The sequence below is a fragment of the Hipposideros armiger genome, unplaced genomic scaffold (genome assembly GCF_001890085.2).
Source record: "Hipposideros armiger isolate ML-2016 unplaced genomic scaffold, ASM189008v1 scaffold_559, whole genome shotgun sequence".
NCBI lineage: Eukaryota > Metazoa > Chordata > Mammalia > Chiroptera > Hipposideridae > Hipposideros > Hipposideros armiger.
Window position 1 is genome coordinate 946,287 of NW_017731909.1, and position 24,783 is coordinate 971,069.

At 47.2% G+C, this 24,783-nt stretch overlaps 2 protein-coding genes across 3 annotated transcripts in view; both read right to left on the reverse strand.

Moving 5' to 3' along the window:
* Positions 1-2,009: 2,009 nt before the first annotated feature.
* Positions 2,010-5,192, reverse strand: FEZF1 (FEZ family zinc finger 1). Of its 2 annotated transcripts, XM_019623704.1 has the most exons (5): positions 4,571-5,066; positions 4,199-4,420; positions 3,868-4,002; positions 3,482-3,614; positions 2,010-3,037 (listed from the first exon to the last, which is right to left on the reverse strand). In XM_019623704.1, exons 1-5 carry the CDS (start codon positions 4,997-4,999, stop codon positions 2,700-2,702), a joined length of 1,257 nt encoding a protein of 418 aa, XP_019479249.1. In that variant the 5' UTR covers positions 5,000-5,066; the 3' UTR covers positions 2,010-2,699. The 2 variants fall into 2 exon arrangements, with proteins under 2 accessions (XP_019479249.1, XP_019479247.1); XM_019623702.1 differs by having other exon boundaries at positions 4,199-5,192.
* A 13,478-nt stretch (positions 5,193-18,670) lies between these two features.
* The window catches only part of CADPS2 (calcium dependent secretion activator 2), a 196,045-nt gene continuing 189,932 nt past the window's right edge, over positions 18,671-24,783 (reverse strand). Inside the window, exon 24 of the mRNA XM_019623705.1 lies at positions 18,671-20,605. Within this exon, the coding sequence (XP_019479250.1) occupies positions 20,429-20,605 (177 nt within the window). The 3' untranslated portion in view covers positions 18,671-20,428. The remainder of the gene's footprint in view (positions 20,606-24,783) is intronic.

The window sequence follows — 24,783 nt, forward strand, 5'->3', positions numbered from 1 at the left end:
TTTCTTCAGTGTAAGTCAAAGCACATTGGCGTGTGTTAGAAGGTGGGACTGTCACTTATGAGGACTTCCTGGCTGAAAGTATTTTGTGGTTTAGTAATTTTCCTCAACCATGTTCATTTTCTTTTCCAGTTACCTGGAAAGCCAGGAAGAACTACTTACTGGCGTTTTGAGAAGTTCAAATAATTATTAAGAATAAGTTCAACAAGCAAAGGCCATTTTCTGCCCTTTATAATGGCCCCTGATCTCATTTCATTTACTCAAAGAGAACAAATGTTTTCAAGATCCGACTAAGCCACCTCCAAAACGAGGGGACATTTCCCTAAACTCCCCCTGTGACGTGGGCAGCTGTGTGGGAACATGGCCAGCGGCCTGGGACAAGATTTTCCAGTCGGCTGCGGTGTTCAGGGAGAGATGGCCCATCTACCAGCCACGCAGATTCGCAATCCACCCAACTATGGAATTCCAAAACTATCCATACCTTTCCGAAGTCAAATCTAACACGGATCGGGTCTCAGCAAAGGAAAAGGTGGGGTGTAGGGAGGTCAGGGAGACAGACATGTATGGATCCTATTTACTGATTGCTGACCTGGGACTTAAAAGCCACGGGGCCTGAGGTGGGTGGATGACAAAGGTCGCGAGTCCTGGGACAAGAGCAGGGTCTAGACCCGACGTCTGCACGTGGAATCAGGACGTCCCAGTTCTGGGGAACGCTGCTGCCCAACTCCGCGCCCGGAGTCCCCGGCTTCCTCAACCCGAAAGGGGCCCAGGTGGGACATGGCTTGGTTGTCCTGCGGGTACCGCTCACCCACTCGCCCGCGGTCGCCTCCTGCTTCTTGGGCCTCCGGGGAGCCCCTCGGGCCGTCGGCTCTCGGCACACGGAGCGGTGAATCCTTCCCTGCCTCGAAATGCGGGCTCTGGTTGCTAAGGAAAACGCCACCTCGACCCTGCAGTGCCCCCGGCCCATCTCTTGTCTTTCTTCCCGCAGGTCGCTGCCCCGTGCCCGTTTCACTGAGCGCCGCACACAAAAGCGTGGCGGGACCGCACATTGAAACTGGCTCCTCGCACCTAAGCTCTTCCCATGGTCGGGGCGCACTGCCCCGGGCGCGGAGACGAAATCCTGGGGCTCTCCCGGGCTGCGCTCGCGGTGCGGAAACGCTGTGGATAACCGCTGCTGCGGGGTCTGGCGGGAGCGGGAGGCCGAGGGAGGGGCCGAGGCGCACCCCTTGGGCTGGCCCCGCGGGGACCCCTCCAGCCCGCTCCCCCCAGCCTCTCTCCCAGATGTGGCCCCGCTGCTGCGGGATGGCTGTGCTGGGCTGGGAGCTTGTCTGGCAGCTTCTACTGAGCAGCTAATAGTATAACAACCCGGCTTTGATAAATCTGAACTAATTACCCCTCTTAATTAAAGTCTTTAGCAGTTGTTTCACTGTTTTGGCAAGAAAACAGGAGAGACTTGCAGTTAGAAAACACCAGAGCCCGAGATCACAGCGGAGCTGCTGATTAACACTTGAAGCATTTCAAGGACCTGGCACCCGCCACAGTTTGGTTTTCACCCATGTTTCCTCCTTGAATGGAAGTATATTGGTCTATAAACAGATAAACACACCTAAAAGCGCAGAGGCGTCCTTTGCCAGTTGTGTACAAGGCAGTATATACCTTCAGGATGCAAACAATAGATACCCCTCTACACGGCACGGTTTTAATGCGGGTGGGGATGTATATTACACTCACCACCTAGACAGGTTGTCTCTATTTCACTGAGGAATTCAAACGCATCAGATTGCGTCTGTTATAAAAGTCCACATCTTCCGTCTCTAAACTTTATCAAATGTCATTACTTTACCAAAGTGTAACTATTTGGAGAGACTACTGTTTGTTTTTGGTGATTTTTTTCAGATCAAGCGTTAGATGATACTAACCCAGGGTTGAACTTTTTAAAAAGGAGGAAGGATGTCGGGGTCAGAAGCAGTGCTCGCTAGCTGAATAACAGGTACAGAGTCCTGAAGTCTGTTGATTAAATAAGCATGTTCCAAATATTTATTTCCAACAGTCAATGAATCCATTTTCACGTGCAAGAATCAAAACTAAAATTCAAATTCATCCATAATGAACCACCCTTATCTGACGTGTGTGCAGGTGTCTGTGCTCCCCGGTGTGGAATGTGCCTGTACAGGTACACTCACCTATGCGTTTGTGTATATAACATACGCTCGGCGCTTGTTACCTCAGGGAAAGGAAATGATAATAAACAATCGGCAGGCATCTTGAACCAGCAGAATCAACACAATGGAAGTATATACAATAATAAAATTAAAACGGTGCAGCATTCCCGGGTAGGATAATACAGATCTCAATAAATACAGCAGGAATTTGTTTTTAAAAAACAAAACGGACACCACCTCTCCGCCCGAGATGAACAGCCTTCCCAAATTAAAAAAAGAAAAAGAAAACAAACAAAACCCCCAAATTTCCTCATAATTGTTAGTGCCTATATAGAATATAATACACAGAAACATTTAGCAGGTGCATGCAAGAGGCGAAAAGCCGGGGAACATAGAGGCTTGTCTGGTCGGCGCCAACGTGTGGGACCCAAAGTGCCCTGGGCTGTGCAGACCAGCTCGGATTGGGAGGTCCACCTCGATTCTGCCGCTGCCTCAGTAGTAGGTACTCCGGCTGTAGCTGGGGAGGGACTTTGGCCTTGATCACTGGTGGCTGGAATGGAGCCCGGGCTGCAGGGGCCCAGGGGGTGGCAGCGTCGCGGCGGGCGGCGGCTGCAGAGCAGGAGGCTGGTCTGCGCCTGGCTCCCCAGCAGCCGAGCGGGCCAGCCCCAAGCTGCTGTCGTGCAGCTTGCGGACGTGCTTCTTGAGGTCAAAGTTCCTGCAGAAGCCCTTGCCGCACGTGGGGCAGGTGAAGGGCTTCTTGTCGTTGTGGGTGTGCATGTGGAAGGTGAGGTTGTAAACCTGGTGGAAAGCCTTGTTGCAGATATTGCACTTGAACTGCTTCTCCCCGCTGTGGGTCAACTTGTGGTTTTTGTAATTCCCTGAAACAGACAAATGACAAGGATGTGGATCTGAAAAGAGAGCTTGAAAAAGGGAGGAGTGCACGGGTCGAAGGACAATGTGGCAAGAGGGAGAGCTGCCACCGCTCCGACGGCTGGTGCAGGGCTGCGCTGGGGGCCTGCACTCTTCTCCCCATGCTGAATTTTAAACCTCAACTATGAGGCCGGTCCCTCCACGTTTTAATATGTATTTATTAATCCAATTATGTAAAACAAGAACAAGCGGTTAAGAAAAATATCCCCTTGGTATATGAACACGGCCTTTCTCTAAGACTAATGAGACTTGTGGGTTGGTGGTTGGGATGGCAACCCAATGCGCCAGTAAACTAGCTGCACTTTAAAAAAATGTTTTCTAAAATATCCAGAAAAGATTAGGGTTTTCGGTAAGACTATACCGTGCAAGAGAACGCCTCCCCGGGTCAATACCTTTTTGATGAAATCCTTTGCCACAGAATTCACATACAAAGGGTTTGTAGCCTGCGTGTATTCGGGTATGCGTGTTTAAAGTGGAACTTCTATTAAATGCTTTGCCACACTGGTTACATTTGTGAGGTTTTTCCTAAGAAGAAGGGAGGAAAAGCAGAGAAGTTAAGGTACTTTGTTATTAAGTGGAGTCCCACAAACTCAAAAACAGAGTAATGCTCCCTCTCATGCTTCTGTAGCAGAACAAAGGCAAACAATACGCGGCATATCCCCGCGTTCAGCCAGCACGCTTTAAACAACCCTTACGCTAAAGAGTAAGAGTTTATCAGCCATTTTTTCTACAAACCGCTCCGAAGTAAACCAGGTGAACTCGAGACAGAGGCACACACCTGGGTGTGAATAATCTTGTGCCTGCACAGGGTGCTGGCTTGCCGGAAGCCCTTTCCACACACTTTGCAAACGAAGGGTCTGGCTCCTGTGTGCACCGGCATGTGACGGGTTAAGTTATAGTGCGCGTTAAAGACCTTCAAGGTAAACACATAGACAACAGGTTAGCCCACAAGCACGGTGAAATCAAACCGGGCAGAGGGCGGAGAGCACCTTACAACAAGTGCATACAAATAATAACAATAAAATAAAAGTAAGGAAAGGAAGAAGGGAGGGAAGAAAGCGGGAGAGAGGGAGGGAAGGAGGAAGACCTCCTTTCTTCTTAGTACTTGCCTTTCCACACACTTCGCAAGTGAAAACTTTGGGCTTCGTATTAGGAGAGCCTCGGCTGAAGTCAGAGGTTTTAAACGCGATTTTTTCCGACAGAAGCTGGGCGCTCTCTTTCATGTAGTGCTGCAGCTGAGCCTGGGACAAGTCTTTGAAAGCTACTCCCGAGGGGTACTTCTCCACTGCCGGGACCACCAGTTTATTCCTTTCGGCTAAATACGTTTTGGGCTGCGGGTGCAAAGGGGAACTGAGGAAGTAAGAGGCCACCGGGTGGATGTTAACGCCGGCCGCCGGGTGACACGGGCCATCGCCTCGATTCAGGTAGCACAGGGCTCCCATGGCGTGGAAGGAAGAGTGGTTGACCACACGCGGCCTTACCAGCTTGTACTGCTGCAGCGGCAGCGCGTCGCGGGCCAGGTCGCCCTTGAGACTCAGTGCGCAGTTAAGCAGGTCGCTGCAGCTGAACGCAGGCGCTGCCGGCATCGCTGCTGGCGCCGCGGGAGCTTCCAGACTCGCCTTCCGCGGCTCGGAGCCCGTCATTCCCGCCTTGGGGCTCGTGTCGTACGCCACAGGCACGAAGGGAATCATGCAGGGGATCGACGAGTTAAGATGCAGCGAGTGCTTGGAGTCCCCCTTGGGCACGGCTCCCTGCAGGAAATGGGGAACAGGCAGGGCCTTGGGCTCTGGGGTGCGCGCCATGATCCGTTCGATGGAGAAGGCCAAGGGTTTGGAGGTGCTCATCACGTTGCCCCGGGCCGGAGCAGTCGCTAACATTTTGGCAGTCGCGTTGTGGCAGCTACTGTCCATGTCTGAGTCGCCAGCGTCCGTCAGCCCGGGTCGGGCTGCGCTGTCGTTGCCTTGTTCCCTGCTTCTCACAGACCTGTGGAGAGGGGGACCGGCACCATCACCACCAGCAGCCTCCGCCTCCTCCTCCCCAGCATCACCAGCCGAACCTGCCTGCCCAGCCCAATGGACTCCTGCCAGCCCATCGCAGAGTTCTTGGCGCACCAATGACTCGGGGACAATCACTACTTATTTCTATCAATAGAAAGTGTTGTGTCAATAACGCAGCCAAGATCTCGCCAATCGTTAACTTCCAAGAGGAGAAGGTAAACTAGATAATTGCTCAATTCGCTTCCAACAGTCAACAGGAAAACTTTTTTTTCTCTGCAGTCAGTAACTACTTTTCATTGGTGAGTGAGGTTCCCCCGCCCAGAGGAGGCGGGGGCGCTCTACGCGGCGCCGCGCGCCCTCCCCTCCGCGCACACACTCTCGGGCGCACACTGCGCTCCCCTCCACCCCAACCCCCCACCTCTTTGCTTTTTCCTCTGTCTTTTTAATTCTCAATCTGCTTAACCAGGCTTTAGAGGCCAAGCAAATCTGAGATCAATTTTCTCGTTTAGCTCTAAGTGACATCATCTAAAATCATTGTGCAAAAGCTAAATAAGGAAACGGAGTCTAATTCAGGGGCAAACGCCAGGCTATATTTATCAAACGCCAAGCTCCAGAAAGCCGCGGCCAGGATGTCAGCGGCAGCGAAATCCCAGCTTTCCCCGCAAGATTCCGCCGGCGGGAGCTGGGCGGGGGTCTGGGCCATGCTGCCTCCTATGCAGCTCTTTCTTGCCCTCAGGGAAAGAAAAGGGGGCTGAGTGCTCCCGGCATCCGGGAGTCCTGGCGGCTCGAACTGAGTTTGGACCATTTGGAAGACGCCAGCAGGTAACTGGCCTCCCCAAACGGCCCTGAGAATTAAAGGCCTTGGGAGGCTTGTTAGGTGTTTGTGGTTTTGTAAATTCGACGATGTGACATACGCTCCGTCCACAAAGTTGAGGTGCAAGGAATAAGCGGGTGTCATGCCAAAAGAAACCTCGACTAGGGCCGGACCCCACCCCCGCTACACACAAACAGACGCGCGCGCGCTTTATGCGTTGCCATTGAGAGCCCCGGAAAGAGTATTTCTTTAAGCACCTGCGCTCACTAGAGCTCTCTCGCAGCATTTTAAGTTCTGAATGTAGAGCGGAGAAGGGAAACAACTTATTGGTTCCCTCCCCCACAACCTCCGTACTGCGGGTATCCGCAAGCCTCCTCAAAGCGGCGCAGGCTGCAGCTAGGATTTGTGTACAACGCCCGGCGGCGAGCACAGAGACCCGCCAGCGAGCCAATCCTGGCCACAGCCACGCTGCCGCCTCCCAGAACTCTTGGAGACCATGCTCCTGGAACGCCCCCCATCCAGCCTTCCTCCATGTGTGGCGCCTCGGCCAAAACTCCCAGGGAGGAGCGGTGGAGTGCAGGGAGTGTTCCCGGAAGACTCCAGTGGCTTCGACTCCGTCTGCGCGGGTTCTCGCCATCTAGGCGGGCGCGGCCCAGGGCGCGCAGGGAGCAGCGGCGCGCGCCCTCCCTGTCACTCCCCTTTGCAAGCCGGCGACCTTGCAGATCCAGGTGTGCCGGGACTTGGCGGGGAACTGGCGGCTGCGCTGGGAGAACTCTGCCGTTGCGAACCCTCGCCTGGAGACGGAGGAAGAGCGCAGAGGTGCCCGTTAGAGCCTTGCGTCCTGCACCCTCCTGTGAGTGGCCGCCCGTCGCAACCCAGGGTGGCATCTACCTGGTGAGTTACCTCCGAGTGGGTGCGTGTAGAACGGGTGGTGGCGGGTGCCCGACATCGAGCCAAGCGGGTGTGGGCGTCCTCTTCCTGCAGGAGCCCTGGAAAGGCTCGGCAGTGGGAGGCTGGCTGCAAGCCGGCTCGAAGCCCTGGGATTGTTGAGCCCCTGGCCAATTCCACCCTAAAATGCGAAGTCGGACCCCAAACAGAGGAAATTAACTTCAAAGTGTCCCCTCCTCCCTGCCTCATTGCCCAGCACTTGCCACGGGCCCTCACTCCGGCTTTTCGTGAGGGCTGGCTGGTCCCCGCCCGGCGAGCTGAGAGGGCTGGACCGAATGCCCAAGGCCGAAGGACAGCAGCTGGATGGGCGATGGGGAAACCCAATTGCCGAGGAAATGGGGGAGGAGACTTGAGTCCTATTGGAAGTTGAAAGCAACCATAGGGCCAGGTTGGGGAAAGGTCTGGATGCGACCGGCCTTAGCAACTAGGCCTGGAAGTGCCTCGTGTCAGGTCTCGGGGTGGCTTCGAGCTGGGAGGACAGAAGCAGCGGTAGAGAAGCGCAGAAAGAGGCAAAGGACACGGGTCGAATCCGGGAAGAGGCTCTACACCCCCCGGCGGCGCTTAAGAGCGGTTCTTGGCCGGGACGCAATCAGCCATCGTTCGCCCAGGCTGGAAATTTTCTTTCCGTTTGCAGCTGGGGCCGCAAAACCTGTCTCCTCCCCTCCTGCTCAGACAAAGAGCGCCGTACAGCTTTTAGGGGAAGGGGTGGGGGTGGGGGGTCGTCCCACGACAGATGGGTCGCGGTTAAGACTTTAATTGCTGCCTTTTGGGACGGATCGGGTTTCCTTTCCTACCTGCAGCTTCCCAACATCGAAAAGTTCCCCTCCTAGGGCACCCCTGCAACATAAGGCCAGGCTTCAAGGAAAAAGCACAGAAGCACGAACACAGCCCGGCTCCGGAAAGCTTTGGAGCGCCCAGCTGAATTGTACAACTCACCCGCTTCCCGAGTGTTACCTGCCTTCTTGACTGAATGCCACCAGTTGGCTTTACGTTTGTCGCGTGTCCGTCCCTCTCCCCTCGTCCCCCTCCCCCACTCCTCCTTAACGGCAAAAGAGTCTTGATTTGACCTCTGTAAATTTCTCCTTCGGTGGACACTGAACTGAAAAGGAAAATTATTGCCTGAGGGGTATGTATGTTTTGCATAGTTAGTATTTCAGCAGTTTGCTGTTCACCGGTCTTCTCACGATTTGCCTTTTTGACAGGCGTTTGAGAGTGTAGTGTCATTTGAGTAACAAATATCGCAAAGTAGCAATTATTCCCTTCCTTTAAAACATACAGCTGAGCTTCCTAATCCTAAAGGCTGAAAGTTGCTTTATAAATCCAGGTGTTGGTATTCCAACATTTGTTAATGAGCTTTTTTTTTTCACTAAAAATGTAACCTAAAACGCGTTCATTTTTAAAGGTATCTCTATATAAATAAGGACTGTCTTAAACAAAATGCAAAATGTGTTTAGGAAGGGCCTCCCTCTCGTTGTTAATCTATTCAGTACTTTTCCTCCACCCAAACACATTTGAAAAACAAGAACAACAACAAAAACCCACCAATAAAAGCAGAGCATAATTGGAAAATGCAGAAACTTTTAAAGCTCTTCAACACTTAAAAAATTGTTTATCAAAAGAATGCAAGGAAGCCTTGTTTGTTTTGTTAATGACAAAACAGAAACTCAGTTTTAGTTTCTTTGGCTTTTCTTGCAGAATCCTATAATCCCCCCCTTTTTCATCAGTGTTGAGGATTAAGGGTCCCTCCCCTTTCCAACCGGGAAAGACAGTATTTATTTGCCCTGCTACCCACTTAAATCCATATTGAAGGCGAGTTTTAAGTGTGTGCTTTATCCTGCATGAGATGTTCCGAGGAAGCAGAGCAGTCCTTGATATGGAGAGAGCAGATAAACTCTGAGTTAAGACCTTCAGAGAAAATTTCAAAAATCTCTACTCCTCTAAACGAATTTAAAGTTCTCTTTTTTTCTAGGGCATCTCATTTTGATTTCAATGCTCCCTAAGCTGAGTTCTTGATGTTACTCAAGAATTTGAATAATTTTTAGAGGCTATGTATTTACATCCCTGTCACTAGTAAATGCAATTTCTGGTCAAGATTATTTCAACCTGATTTAAAAGGCAGTATAATAGAGCCATCAATGACCAAATAACTCATAACCTTTCATGTCGCCTTCCTTAATAAGTCACTGTTGAATTTTTTTTAAACTAAAAAAATGGATTGGGGACTATTAGAACATATTCAGTCTTCTGCCACACGCACCAATTCATCCCTGGTCATGTGTTCAGGGTTTTCAGGCCTTTGCAACATGCAAGACCCCCATCTCTTCATCACAAACAACAGTCTTTCTCTTTGCTTCTTATTAGTTATTTGGAGCTAAAGGAAGGAGAGAAGATTATTATTCTGAGGAACCCCCCCCCAGACATTCAGACTCATCTACACTTTTTCTTGTTTAATAAATAGCAACAAACGCAATGCACCTTCTTTCTAGGGGAGGAAAAACATTCCGAAGTGTTTCTATAGTTTTGCTCAGTCTTTATCTCCGACTGGTCTTTTGTTATTTCTGGTGCTGTGTGATGGAGATGGGGTGATGAAATGGGGTACAAACAGGAAGGGTCTGCAAGGTTCAAGGAAAGAGTCTTGTTGGGTATTAATGAATCCACAGTGAGAACTAACTTTACAGCATTTAACAAACACGTGGGTAACAAGTTCTGATTTAAGGCTACTCGTCTGCTTTTAGTCAGTTTGGTAGTAAATAAAGAGTTCTTGCTAATTTTGGATCGCGTGCGAAGGCCAGTATCACAGGTCAGGAGCATAGGAGGGACCCAGTTAATTCAGTCCTTTCTTTTGGGGAAGGAGAGGTAGGAGAGTGGTTTGTTGTTTGTTTCTAAACCTTCGTTGTTATTCTTTCTTTTATATTAGTATTTCATTTAAACCGAGTGAAATCATTCTTGTCCAAACAATGTTACACATGAAAACAGTTTGTAAAAGTAAATGATGAGCCCCAAAGATGAGAGCTGTTAATGAGCCCGCAGGCCTTACAGACACAGATAACCTGCCTTGGGTTTGTTTCTGCCCCTCCACTAATGCTGGGATTTTTCTCATTCGTTCCCTCAGGCCTGTAAGGTGTGTTCCCTCCGGACAGCCGGGCTTCGACTCAAGGCTGGACTGATGGAAAAAGAAGTGTATAAACAAGCAACCCCATTTCTCCAACTTAGATAAGGAGCTGCCTAGAAGTCAAGCAACAAAAAACACCAAAGTTTTGCTTGCAGTTTACAACGGTGTCACTGAAACCTGGGAAGTGAATTATTAGAAGACGACACCGTCAATGTGCGCTCTGGCCTTACCCCGAGAGCTGCATAGACCAATCGGCTGAGGAGCGTTTTTGCAGCAATCCCCAGATAATTTTAAAAACTCACTTGATGGTCAAAATAAAGACTATTCAACACACAGCGCAACTCTTTCCTTGATACTACCCACAAGGTTTAGCGCAGTTTTAATGTTATTTTCGGCCTTTCTCCCTTATTTCCCGTGAAATAAAAGTCAACGATTCAAATAACATAGAACAAACACCAAGCTTTTAAAAAATGGAGAAGCAATCGAGGTAAATTAAAATCCTTGAGTAGAAATCTCTGAGAGCCGTTTATAAATTCAGTTACCTCCTGGACCCCGGCCGTCGGTCGCTCCCGCCTGGGAGCGTCCCGCGCGGACACGTCGCCCGCGGCCACCTGGACCTCCATTCCGCTGCGACCTCAGCTGCCCTGGCCCTGGCCTCGGAGGGGAACCGTGTTCCCGCTGAGGGAGCCGAGGCGCCCCGCCTCACTCACGATGCGGTGCCGCGAGCAGAGCCATTTAACCAAAACCCGAAATGAAACAGAGAAGCTGACAACTCTCCCCGGCCGGGCTCTGCACTTATTGGTCCTTGCTCCCGAGTCCTAAACAACTCAAATGACGTTGGCAAGGCCTTGTGCGACCAGGCTCAGGGAGACGGCCTGGAGGGACCTGGGGCGGTGGCTCCAGTCACTGGGAGGGGGCTAGGAGCTGGGCGCCCTCCTGCCCTCTCCGCCCGCCGGCTGCGTGGCGCGCGTCCCGCGGGGCTCCCGGGCCCTGGCGAAGCCTCCCGTTCCCGGGTCCGCCAGCGCCGCGCTGTCGCCGCCCCGGACCTTCTGGCCACTGGCCTCCCGCCCGCCAGTGCCCCTGCAGGCCCGGAGGTCTGGATCGCGCCCCTCCCTTCTCCGCTGCACCCCAATGGATTCCGCGGCGGCCCCACCCCCTCCTCTCAGGCTGGGAGAAGGAGGGGAAACTCCAAAGAGTTTCCGGAGGGGGTGCAGGATCGGGTTTAAAGACCCAGGAACAGATGGCCGAGAAGTCCTGTTAGAAAAGTTTTTGAACATGACGTTCGCTAACAGACGCGCTTTGCCGACTCAGGGTGTCACTGAAGGGTCATTTAATCTAGATGGCAGGTGAAAGGAAAAAAAGCTTGACGCTGGGCACGCCCAAGAAGGAACTAGCGTCTTTTTATTAGTTTTGCCTGTCATTTGGAGTTTCCGGAAAACACTTCCTTAAGCCAATTTTTAACGGGGGTGGGGCACCTCCGAGCATCGCCTCCAAAAACCGTGTCCGTTGTCTTGTGCTGTATTTGTGTGCCCACCCCCTTCCCGCCCCTGCGAACCCTCCAAAACGTTTGACCAGTACTTAGAACTGCTTGGTGTTTCCTGACGGCCCCGGGAAAAGCGAGAGAACTCTGTAACTAGATGCACCTCTTTAAGACGCTTCCCTTACACCGTCCCATCTTGGCCCCACCCCCCACTTTATTTTTTCATTCCCGTCCCTGAGCTCTCTGTCAAGCTGTTCTTCTCAAAGAGGAGACGGGGTAGTGGCCTCAGAGCACAAAACCCCCGCGGCCACCTCGAGCTGGTCCTGAAGAGGAGGACACTCGCAGCCCCTGCCCGCCCGGCCGCCTTTTCTTGGTGGGGGCGGATGCTCCCCTGTGACCCACCCCCTCCCTCTCTCCGGCTTTCTCAGACCAGATACGACAGGCGCTCGTCAGGTTTCAAGAGTTGAGCCTTAACATCCATGCTGAGAAAACCCCAAGAGGCTTGATCCCTCATTAAGGCATCTTGCTAACTCTTACAAAGTTACATTATTGCTTTCTTAGTTTGGATTCATTTGGATGCCATTTTCCTTTTTCTCTCCCCACCAGCTTTTTTTTTTTTTTTAAGTTCAGTTAATTCTTAGAATTCCACCAACAGTGGGTCCGCCCTCAGAGTCTCCCATTGGTCTCGCTGAGGAAGAAGGTACAAGAAACGCCGTGAAGCGTTAAGCGCCCCGCGTCGGTGTTGATGCTGGCAACAGAGAACCGCGGTGACCTCAAGGGGCCGGCTGGCTGACGTCACAAACGCTGCTCCAGGGGCTGGGGTGGCGGCCCTGCGACCCTGCAGGTCCGCAGGGTCGAGAGTGGGGAGGGAAGGTGGTTCTGGGTAAAAAGCCGGAAGAAGAAACGAGGCTGTGAATCATTCAAAGAGTTGAATGGGGTCTGTTCCTGCTGCAAACGGAGCGGGAAAGAAAACCTCCTCTACCTAACCCTGTGATTCACAGCTTCTCAGAAATTTACATAATATAAGGGCGTAGTTGTAAACTTCAAGGACAAAAATAATAATTCAACAGCACATACTCCATTTTCGCACCATGGGCCTGGATATGTTCCCAGTGTTGGCACTTTAGCAGATTTCCAGAGCTTTTTACTCATGACAGAGAATACCTGAACTTTCACACCACTGTTGAAGGGATAGGCAGAGGGGGAGAAAAAGGGAGAGAAAGAGGAATTGGCTTTCATGATTCTGATTTCGATTTCTGACTAACGGCAAAAGGAGTTTTAAAAATTAAGAGGGTTTGCTGTGTTCAACAGGCGGCGGACATGCGAATAGCTGGGATCCCTTATTTTCCAAAGGATTTGTTCCCCTTTTATTTGGCTGACATCAACGTTTTATTTGAGAAAGCAAAGTCAATATCCTTTAATATGAACAGGAAATTGCAATTTATTATTTCCCCAAACATATGAAGGCCACATCTACTGAGAGACATATCTGTCAAGCGGGCTCGAACTGGCCAACTCAAATATAAGATGGAAAAGTGAAACGTGGCAGCTACAAAACATACAGGATTGCAGTCGCTGCCTATAAGATTAGATCCCTTCACAAACACCTCCTCCCGCCCCCCACCCTCCGCAACCCCGCATCTCAAATGTCACTAGTAAATTCAAAATCGGGAGCCCTACGACCGGTTTTCTTAATGATTCTCTGTGGAGCGCAGGGGCAAAGAGGAAGTCAAGGGACAAGGTTTGTGGGATCCCAGTGTCCCCTTTTATTAGCCATGAGGGCCACAGCGGTCCTGGTACTCTTTGGTTTTGCGATGTGCCTCTGCCAAGTGCGTCCAGCGGTCCAGCAGTGGGTGGACCCCCTCCCCTCTGGTTTAGGTGTGGGGGCAGTGATCGCTGGCATCAGAAACCGAAGTCTTTCGTCCCCTTCCTCTCTGCCTTCTATATCTTACTGTTGTTCCTGTTTCCCTTTTCTCTGCAAAACCCATGTGCAAAGTTGACCATATTCTCTGACATTCAATCTCATCCATCGGTAGTTTGCAGTTGTTTCGATTCATTTTTAGAGCTTTTAATTAAACCTGTATGGGCAGGAACTTAGGGGGAGTTAAGGTCCATTTTTTTTGAAGTGTGCAGTGAATTCTGCCCCTACCTGGATCCCAGCTGCTGCCCATAAGGAGTAAAATATAATCAATCCCCTTTCCTCCCCTGGGTCTCCTACCACCCCTTTAACGCTGGATTCTTCAGTCAGCTGTTGAAATCAAGAGCAACCTTTCCTCCTTTCTAAGAAAGTTCTTTCTAAGTCCTCCTACCAATTTGTCCCAGACATTTTGATGGCTGGAATAAATGAAGCCAATTTCCCGCACGGTCCCCTAGCCCGGGTGCACAAGCTTGGGGAGGCCACACAGCTAGTGGACTCCTTGTTAACCACAGACTGTGGTAGTTCCCCTTTGTCTTGAATTGTTTTTCTGTAAAATGGGACTAAATCAAAGCCCACCTCACTCTCTGGCAGCTTTGAGATTGAAAAGAGATTTAAACATAAAACTACTTTACATATGAAAGGCTAGCGATCACCTTGTTAAAAAGTTAAGCTATAAATTTCTCCACAGTATTTTTTCAGACAACTGGATTTAAAAACAACCCTTCTGCTCAGGGATTTGATTTCTGGTGATCTGCATGGAAACGTTAAAGTACACATAAAGAATCACACTTCCTGAGTTATTTTCTTACAACTTCGAGGACTTTCCTTATCTTTGGGGGCCGGCTCTCTCACAGTTCAGTCCTGAATACCCCAGGGAACATTTTCTTCTGTAGATTCACGCATTAACATTTCACAAAAGCCTTTCAAAAATCCCAGCTTGATGAAAGATTTCATCTCTTTAGAAGCAGTTATGCATTTCTAAAATTAATCAACTTTCTGATAGACTCCTAATGATATGAAAGAACTCACCTAGCAATCACAAAATGTAACAAAAAACTGGGCAGTTGGAATGAATGACAATGAATGAGCTTCTTCAATACAGCAACTTTGAAGTGTGTTTTAAAAATTATTATCCAGCTTTGCTCGGGGAATTGGGGGGGGGAGAGGACGTAACAAAAGCCCTTCTCTTGCCACAATCTGCTGCTACCCTGGCCTTACATGTTTCACTTTCCACTGTTTGAAATCCAGTTCTGTTGGGTTCCGACCTTTGACAATGTAACTCCTTTTTAATGGAACTTTTTCTACCTCCCAACCAAAATCTCCTTCCAAAGTAACACTTAGTTTTGCTTGCTTGTCATTTTAAGGAAATGTTGGCAACAACAATCCTCAGCATTTAAAGTTTTCTTTCTGCCAATCCCACGCCAGAGGCATTACTTGTGGGGTGTCAGGGGGCAGGTTGTGTGAAAAGGCAAACCAGAATTGATTCAAGCAGAAAGGGAAGTAATTTAGTTCTCCACTTTCAATTTTTGTAAAGGCACATACTGCGTGTAGAGACTCCATACACAAGCCTGTGCCAGGGCCTGGGGAAGAGTAACTACTCCGCCTAACAGCTCTTGAGTTTGAAATCAACTCTTCCCTTCCTCGCTGACCAGAGACCCACTGATCCTAGGGAAGGACAGCGTGGAAGGAAATTGGGGACAAATCTAGCATATGTTTATTTGCTAATTTTTTTTATTGCCCACAAATAAGCACACAAATACAGCTACCCTTAATGTAATATTGCAAAGTACAGGGAGATGAATAGCCTCATGGTATTCTGGAGTTAGGCGGCTGGGGTGGAACCTTGTTCCCTCGACCTGGAACTCAGAAGCTGTAGGCAAGCTGCCTTTAGGGGTTTGATGGAGATGGTGAACATCTCTCCGACATAAAACGAAACAAAACAAAAAACCCCCACTTCTAGCCCCCGCCCAAAGCAGGGTGCCATATCACCTCCTTTCGCAAGTGATCAGTTTCTGCCTCCTCCAGGCCGCCGCGTGCCTGGCCCCAGCTCCATCAGGGCGCGCGTCTCCCTCGCCACAGATGTGCTGGGTCGGGACCCAGGGGCGCGCCCTCCGCACGGCGCTGGGCCTCCACGCTATTAGTGTTGTACCGACAGCCTCGAAGGGCTGTCAGTTCAGCACACCGGGGCAGGACTGGCTGTATAGCCCTAAGCGTTTTGGTCCTTCTGTCGCAATTGAGGTCACCTTGGGGCGCAGGGGTGGGGGTGCAGCCTCCTCTAATGCTCTCCCGGTCCTGCTTCGCCTTTTCCAAGCATCTCTGGTCTGAGACGCAGGCTTCCATTCTAGGCCTCCTTAAACTTTGGAAAATATGAATGAACACCAATTTGTCCCAGAAACTCTTGAATGCAACCCACTGGGCACACAGGCCGGGGCCTGGGATTCCTCGCTTGTGGTTTGGCACCTCCCGGACCATACCCGACCGGTTTCACAGCCCTTGTCAACATCGTCTTCATGTGGATCCAATGACAGGTCTCAGCGGCCTCCCTTCCCAAATGCAGCTCCAGGGGCAGCTCTCTCTCAGCAATGCGGGCCCACTCTGGAGAGAGAAGTCGGCTTGCCCCACCCCCTCCCCTCCTCTCCTCCCACTAGGGTGACGGGATATATAAGCCCGGAACTGGACAATTTTAGCCAGTCCACTTACACGCCCGGGGCGGGCTGAAGCCACCGAGCTGACTGTGATCTATTCTAGAAGGACTCTGTGCCAACCCCGGAAGAATGGTCGGTGAGAGGTGGCTTGGCAGAGGCAGGCCTCTCACAATGTCTCCTAACTCCATTCCTAATTTAAAAAAAATACAGTTAATAATGGCCACAACTTGTAACATGCCTCTAATCCTTGCAGCCCCCCTCCTTATTAAGTGCCATTTTACAGAGAGGCCACAGAGCTCAGACACTAAGAACAGGGGCAGCCATTAGGATTCAAACCCGGGCTTTTCTGACTCCAAGGCCTTGGCTCTTCAGGGCTGCTCCCCAAGTTGTGTCACGTGCACCCTTTTCTGGGTAGTTCTTTAAATCAGGGGTCTTCTTCGTTTGGAAAACACATCGAATTCTTCTTTGCTCACTTCCTCTTCTTTCGGTACACGCTCAAACTCCAGTGCCCCACTTCTGCCTTAAAATAATCACATATTGACACGGAGGAGGCAGCGGTGACCGTCACGCATGACTTCTGGAGCTCAGAGCTCGTACCCGCCTCTGCTCCCTTAAGTATCTTACTTCATGTCACAGAGATTGCAGCTTAAGGAAGCTCCGCACCCCATCCTGCAGCCAATATTAGGGGGAAAGCCTCACCCCGAGCTCCCTGCGGGGGCACCTGCCCTGCCGCGCGCTTCGGGGACGTCGCTGCTGCGGGGTCCCAGCGCCTCTTCACATCCGCCTGGCCGCCCTGGTCCCTGGGCTCGACTCCATCTGCAGCAAAGTACTGGGGCCAACTGAACTGCGGGCCTTTCCCGAAGGTTCCTGCCCTCCAGCGAGCAAGGCTTGAGGGGAAAAGGAGACCCACTCCTCACGGCGTCTCCCTGCATAGGACCCGGGCATGGGGTGGGAGGGAGACTCAATGTAAAGACAGGTTGAGCACAGCCCTTTCGACCCCTCCGCAGACCCGACCTCCAAGTCCGCACAAAACCAACCGGGGTTGGCGATGGGGGTTGGGATTGCTGGGAGGAGAGCGACACCGAGCGCGCGGGGCCAACTAGGTTGCTCTCCGGACGAGTAAATGCTCCGCCGCCAGCCGCGCGTGAACATCTCTCTGGATCATCGATCTATCACCTCCCTTTAGGGACCCGGACCGGGAAATTTCCATTTTCTGTTTTCGGAATAAGAAACAGAAACCAACCACGCTGTCGCTCTACTCTCTCCCTCGGGTCCTTCTGCCAAACGCGTGGCAGAATGGGCTTGGAAGGCCGGGGCTGTGCCCGGGGCCGTGGGGATCCCACGAGCGCCTGCGCACCCGGAGCCCAGGCTTGGGGTCCCGACGGGTTTTGTGGGGCGGGGGACAGAACGCGGCAGCAGGGGTTTCGGGACTCCAGGAGCAGCGATGGTCGTGTGACCTGTTTGCCGTTCCAACACACTTTCCAGGGCTCGCGGACACTCTCATCCTTGGTCGCCGCGAGGTCCGGCTATGACCTTGGGGGCAGAGGTGGCGAGGAGTTGGGGGGAGCCCCGAGGCAATTTGCACGGGGGTGGTTAATGCAAAAGTAGCAGGAAACCCTTTCTCCAGAGAGGGGCAATGAACAAGAACTAAAGGGGGAATTCAAGTAGAAAAATCCGCGAATGCAAGAACGACCCACAGCTGGAGCCAAGAGGTTTACCTTAAGCTCTAGGTGGGTATTTCCTTTTCCGGGAAAAGGCATTATTATGATTTTTCTCCTGCAAGTATGTGGACAAATTTTCCTTCTAGACGTGTTACTTAGCGCGCGCATCCCGGCTGGACATTAGACTGTATGTTATTTACTCCAGCGTCATTCACCAAACTGTGCAAAGAATGTACTTTTTAGCCCTTCCCCAAAGCTATTTAGGAGGGTAAAGCTAGTTCTTTTGAGTTAAAAATGATTTTCATTTCAAAAATCATTCGTTGCAAGACTTGTTAGGTTTCAATTAAATTTGTTTTTTAAAAAATAACTTTTTAAAGAATAACAACACTTGGCTTCCTCTAATAGACAGATGCTTGGGCACTCACCCTAACAGTTACACACCCCAATGAACAATTATTAAGTCATTTCAAGCAATTTGCAGTTATGTATGTTAAAGAACATTTCTGGGCACAAAACCAAAAACTTTTCATTCTTTTACAGAGTGAGTATATAGAGTACATTTCCCTTTACACACCTTTCTGTGTGGCTCCAAGGAGAGTCCAGTTAGTTTTCATAAAACTGTGAGCACCTCCTCTCCCTGCCCTTGACTGCTGTTGTCCTCACTGCAGGAGCCACTGGAGGTTGGGCTGGGAAGGAGCTTTTAGAAACCTGGGTAGAGAAGGGCAGGAGCAGAGAACACCCAAATCTAAAGAGAAGCTCCAAGATGCTGACCGGCAAATAGAACCAGCAGGCAGGTTAAATAGGGTAGGCCATCAGCAAAAACCTCCTGCTGACCCCAAGTACTCTCCCCTCAAATACATGTATTCCCCTTCATTTCTGAATTCTATTGGCTAGACAGTCACACACACACACACACACACACACACACACACACACACACACGGCTAAGGAGGGCAGTTAACAATCATTCATACTTGAGGACAAAATGGGTCAATTACTCTTGAGATGAGCTGTATCAAGGAAATTGACATTTTATTTAAAGGAAAAGAAGGGTGGGTAATTTCCAAGCATAGAGCAATTTGAACTGTGCAGGAAGCAGCAAGCTTGGGGAGTCTAGGGGAGCACACAGGACACCCCAGGGCTTAAGGAAAGGACACTACTGAGCCTGAGGGTGGAAAACACAGGGAAGGTGAGCATTCCCACACAAGCTGCCTTTAAAAAATCCTGAGAGGTGGTAGAGCTCATCTCTAACCCAGGAAAGGGGGAGAAATCTCCTTTCATGTTTATCACAGGGTCGCTTACCTCTAGGACCCAGAAATTGAGCTGAAATGACATTATATAATAACTGTGGAATACACAGATTTTTGTGCGCTAGTCTGGGTACCTAGAGACCACTTACACCACCAATGGGAGAGTGAATTTGGAGATCCAACAAGTTGTTTCACTTCCAAAATTTCGGGACTTAGGTTTATGTAATTCAGGGATAATTCCACTTATTTTGCATTAACTTACTTCATTTAAATATTATTTATGAGTGAATGCAGTAGCCCAGTATGCCAGCATATTTTAGGAAAAAAGTACAAAAATAAAAACTACAGACACATTATAAAGCATAATACTATTATTTATCTTTCAAAGTTGTTGCAAGAAAATACTTTGGGGGAAGAAATAACTTGAACATGTCAATTACTAGTTAACATTACTAGCATTCCTCATCTTACTCATTATTAGTTACCATTAATTGCTAATGGTAACTAATAATACACAATATATGAGGATATAGTCAACATGACCTTTGCCATGAAATACGCTGTCATATCTCTTTTAGCAAAATGTGTTGCCTACTAGGTGCAAAGCTGTGTTAATATCTTTTACGAATTTGATTGTAAACAAGACAAAAATAACAAAGCACAGAGCCAAATTGTTGAGATGTTTATAATACTGCAAACATTCTTTTTTACTGCATTTAATCTAAATGTCTAATAAATACAGAACTGGTTATGACTAAATGGACTTTTATTGCCTGGAAGCTGTTATAAGTAGGAGAATAAAGTATGTTGATGCCAGCACACTTACTAGCCCACACTTTGGGATTTTTTACACTTGATAGAAGAAATGTTCAGAGCAGAACAGGACACAAGCCCAATGAATAATCTATCTATGTTTAGGTTTGGCGGTCCTGTAAGCCCAGGAATACACCTGAAGACCAGTTCAGAGTACGAACAACCAAGGTTAACATTTTACATACATCACAACAATGGCAAATTAACTGCAAAACAAACTTTGCACATACATGATAAAATGTTAAATACAGACTGTTTTAACACGGGTATGATAGAGCTGGAACAGTGATTAGAAGTAGTTTCTTCTCACAATATTGTATTATGAGAAATACATATTCTATTCACACACAGGACACTCCTTTGATGTGATGACAGAAAAAAAAAGTCAACTAAAAAAAAAAGTGCACATTTTAATCACAAAGCCAAAGCTCATTTGAGGTCAAGCTACACAAAAGAGACAGACCTTGTTAAAAACAAACAAACAAACAAACAAACAAACAAACAAACAAACAAACAAACAAACAAACAAAACAAAACCCCCAAAATTGGTATTTTCCCCTTTATATCTGCTTCCAGGTTTATTTTTTTAAATGTAGAGTGAAATACAAGCAGTTTTATTTGGCCAAACAATGTAACAACAAGGACAATGAACAAAAGAAACAATGCCAAGGTCCTCTTTTCTTCTATAGGGCTGCACATCATCAGCCTTCTTCTTCCTCTTCGTCGCTGTCTTTCATGGTGATGCCCTGAAGTCCTCCTCCTTCGGAAACAGAGGCTGTAGCCTCCTCCACTGTTAACCGTCTGTGCAGAGTATCGTAGGTCTTGCTGTTCAGTGTGCCTTCCAATACACCCTGCAACCGGAAGTCCCTATAGCTTTTCTGGAGGAAGAAGAGATAATCTGCTTAGGCACCTTATGGATTGTATGTGTAGAGGTCTATATGGATGCCTATATGTACGTATATTCAACTGGCATTTCAGAAATGATCTTGGACAACCCACTAGTAGATTCAGATTTTCAATCATCTTGTTGGTATATTTCTGGGAAGAAAGTGAAATGAGAGACTTTGGGGAGTGCTATTCAAGCTAGAATGACTGAATTGATCAATATTTTGTAAACCATCCGATGATAAATGAGCTTTTCTCCAAAATATTACTAATTGCATAGAATGTACTACTTGAAAAACCTGTAACAAAGATAAAATGACACGTACTTATGTACATTTTGAATATGAAAAAATGCTTAGTTTTCTAATTGAGGAGTCTTTCCTTTAATACTAAAAAATACCTTATACTTTATAAAATGCATTAGCTTTTTTGAGGAGGTGTGTGGAGAGGATTAATCCTATTAACAGTAAAAGAAGTTTGCATTTTCAGCATTTGTGAATTATAAAATTTCCACTGGGTAAAATGTTATGAATTACCTACATGTCTGTATGAATTCTGACCTTTCCTTTTGAAATCCCTTTGGAGTATGAATTGTCAAGTTCTGGCATTAAGTGTTCACAGTTGGGCTAATAAAACACATATTTACATTTTGGTGAAAGAGTAAATTATAATTTGGTGTATTTTATGTCAAAATAGAACAAATACCATGTTATTGTTTCTATAGTGACTCTTAAAAACAACAAGAACAACAGAACTCTGGGTTATGTGGCACTTAAGACATGTGACCTATAAAGCTTCCCTTAATTTTTACTTTTCTCATTAAGTGTGATTGTTCTTCACGTGGGATTTTTCTATGACTAAACAAGACTGGTATTTTATTTTGATTTTTAAAGTTGTAGGAAAGTCTAGAATTAGTTCAATGGGGAAACAGCAGATGAAGATATTCCATTCTGCAGAGGCACTTCTAAGGCCACTTTTAAAGCTAATTATCTTTAAAATATTTTTACTGTCATATGTTAGATTTACAATAGTAAGCAGTCAGATTTCAATGGACTGACCCAAAAGTATCAGGACCCATCAATGTGCCACTGATTGCTGGTAGTCTTTGTTTTTTTTAATTTTTTTTTTTCATTTTGGTTTGTGCTTAACAGATTAAAAAAAAGTCAAATGAGAAGAAATGTTGTCTTCAAGGCCCAATATTACAACTTCAATAGCTAGAAATTAACATTAAAGGATGCTTGATTTCACTCAACACAGTGGAAGGAAAATATAATAACATTCAGACAATTGAGCTAAAGGCTAAAGGTGCTATTCACATGAGGTAGGAAGTACGGATGATGGCACCTCAATTCCCCTGATATACATGCCTGGCTTACTAACAGGCTTCTGGGAAGGAATACAACCATGGCAAGGTAGTGAGACCACTGGTATTTTCATATTATCTTCCTGTCTTCTTTCATCTGATTTATGCCCCAAGGTGTCGTACAAAGTTTCATAATTGATATTCCAAAAGTGAGTATGGAAGATAATAATTTTTTATTTGGATACTTACTTGTTATAAATAGAATTCATATTTGAAAAGTTCACCAATATCCAAAAATAAACTGAGCTGTGAGGGACACTGTACGGTATTTGAAGTCAGTATCTCAACAGCAAGTAAAATGTAGATTTAGAGGGTAGGTTTTCTTAAATGATCAAAACAATTTTCGCCTAGATCCTTGGAATATTCCCTTGGAATATGAATTGTCAAATTCTGGCACAAAGCATTCGTACGTGGGCTAATAAAACATGTATTTACATTTTTGTGAAATAGTAAATTATAATTCAGTGTCCAAAATAGAAGAAATACGTTATTGTTTCTATAGTGATTCTTAAAATCAACAAGGACAAAGGCAAAATAAAACAAATATTTTGTTTTAAGACACATGCGTCCCACCATCCTCACTTTCTCTAAGCTGGTAAGCAAGCATATTATTACTAAGGTGATTGGAAATTTGCATCAGAACCCGTGAAAGAATCCTGAAAGGTAAGTTTTGTCTAGAGAATTTGGTAACTGATAACACATGGTGTTATTACCATATGAATTTGTGCTCAAGCCTATAAGTGTCTAATGCTTAAAGCATATCAAGCACACAAAATATTCATCTCCAGATGACGTATCTGGTATAAAGTATTATTGGCCCACTGACAATTATATACTGAGTTTGTGAGTCCTACTTTCTGATTTTATTGGAATGACTTTCCTTAGACTTAGCTTAATTATCAATAAGTTGGTCAGGACAGATTTGTACAGTGGACTCGCAGTCCTGAAGGCTCTCCGATTTATTTTCATAGCAAGAAGCAAGCAGTTAGGGGAGCTAAGGGCAGGTATCCTTGCAATCTCTCTCTCTTTTTAGAATTCCTAAAATCTACTGGCAGTTGGACGTTGTCTGGCTGCCCCTGTGGTTCTGCTTGGCTCTTAGTTAAGACAAGTGCCTGCCACAGAGGGCTGCTCACTTGTCTTCTTTTTTCCCAGGGATAGAGGCAGCTGAGCTATGTTAACTGCTTTTAACTGCCATATGGCCACTGGGGAGAACACAAATCCATCATTGTGATTATTTGAGGATTCTATTTTCCCCTCCCCAAATAGATCGCTCTGATGTTAAAACTTTGCAAATCACTTCTTAGTCCTCAATATTCGGTTGGAAATCTTATTGGAATTTGCTTTTTCTTAGTGAGAAACATGAAGAAACCAATTAGCATCTAGGTGTCTTTGTGGGACAAAGTCGGCGATAAACTTTGATGGTGCCTGGGTCTTCCCGGGCATCCGAGGATGACAATGCTGGTGAGTAGTGAGGGTCGCCAGGGTCCAGGAGCTTGGCCACTACTCAGCTGTAACACGCAGGCCGTGTCTAAGTGATCTGGGGGGAAGGGAAGCCTAGTCCGGGGCTTTCACAATCCTACACATGTGTTATTGAAGTTTCTTAAATTCATTGGAACGTAAACATAACCACACAGGCTCTGAAGACCGATCAATCTTTGTGTGAAATTGATTAAAGTCTGTTTATATTCAAAGTACGAAAAGACAATTAGAACATTAAATTATTAATTCATCCTGATTTTCATTGTGAACATAATCATGTTTAATTATTAAATAAAGCCCTATGGCTTGATTAAATGCATCAGCCCAAGTAAGCACTGGCTAAGTCTGGGGATCTGCATGTAAAAAACAAACCATGGAAAGTCAAACATATTCCTGAAACTTCATATCATGTTTATCGGTCTTGACTTTTGGCAGCCATAGTAAACAATATATTAAAATGAGACAAGTTGATTGGCTTAGAGTACAATGGCAGTGTCACAGCACAACTCATGAAATTATTAATTGTTCTTTTCCGCTAAAATATTCACTGGGGCTTGATCTTTAACTGTAACGTCATGTGTGAATATGAGACAAGAAGTGACTTTGAAAGAAACAAATAATGAGCTAATAAAAAAATTAAGATTTTTATTCTAAAAACAAAGAGCTTAATCTATCAACGAATTCCCATCGGCTGAATATGTATTTTCTGACATCCTGAACACAGTAGTGTGAGCTTGAAAATATGGCTGATCATAAGGGTCACCAGCTAATCCCAACAGTCTCAACTGCAGCCTTAGTAGATACATAGATTTAGAAGGTAAACTCAGATTATCCCGATTCTTTTTTAAGAAAAACAGACTTCCTTTGAAAGCTCTCCAAGTCACATTTATAGAAACAAGGAAGAAGCAATAGGGAAACTACAGGAAATATGAACATATCTTAGCGTGCTTTCAGTTTCTTTGTACACTAAATAATACCTGCTGAGAAGTGTGCTGGATCAAAGGTATTTGTCCATTGAAATGTAATGCGTTTAACAGTATTAAACATTAGTGAATGGCTATAATTTATTGGTTATTTATGATTAATCATGATTGCTATTCCTGTGTCATTAGAGAGCTGAAGCTACGTTCCAGATTTGCCAACTTCTTACTTTGGAACAGAACTCTCCTACGTGTGGGTCTTTCCAACCTGTGGGAGCCTGTGTCTTTGGCACAAAATAATTTGTATTCTAATTAGACTGCAAGAACCAAGAGAGTGACGGCAAATATTTTAATGTGGACAGAAGCTTTCTGTAATGGCGTAACACAGTGGTTCTTCTCAAACTTTGAT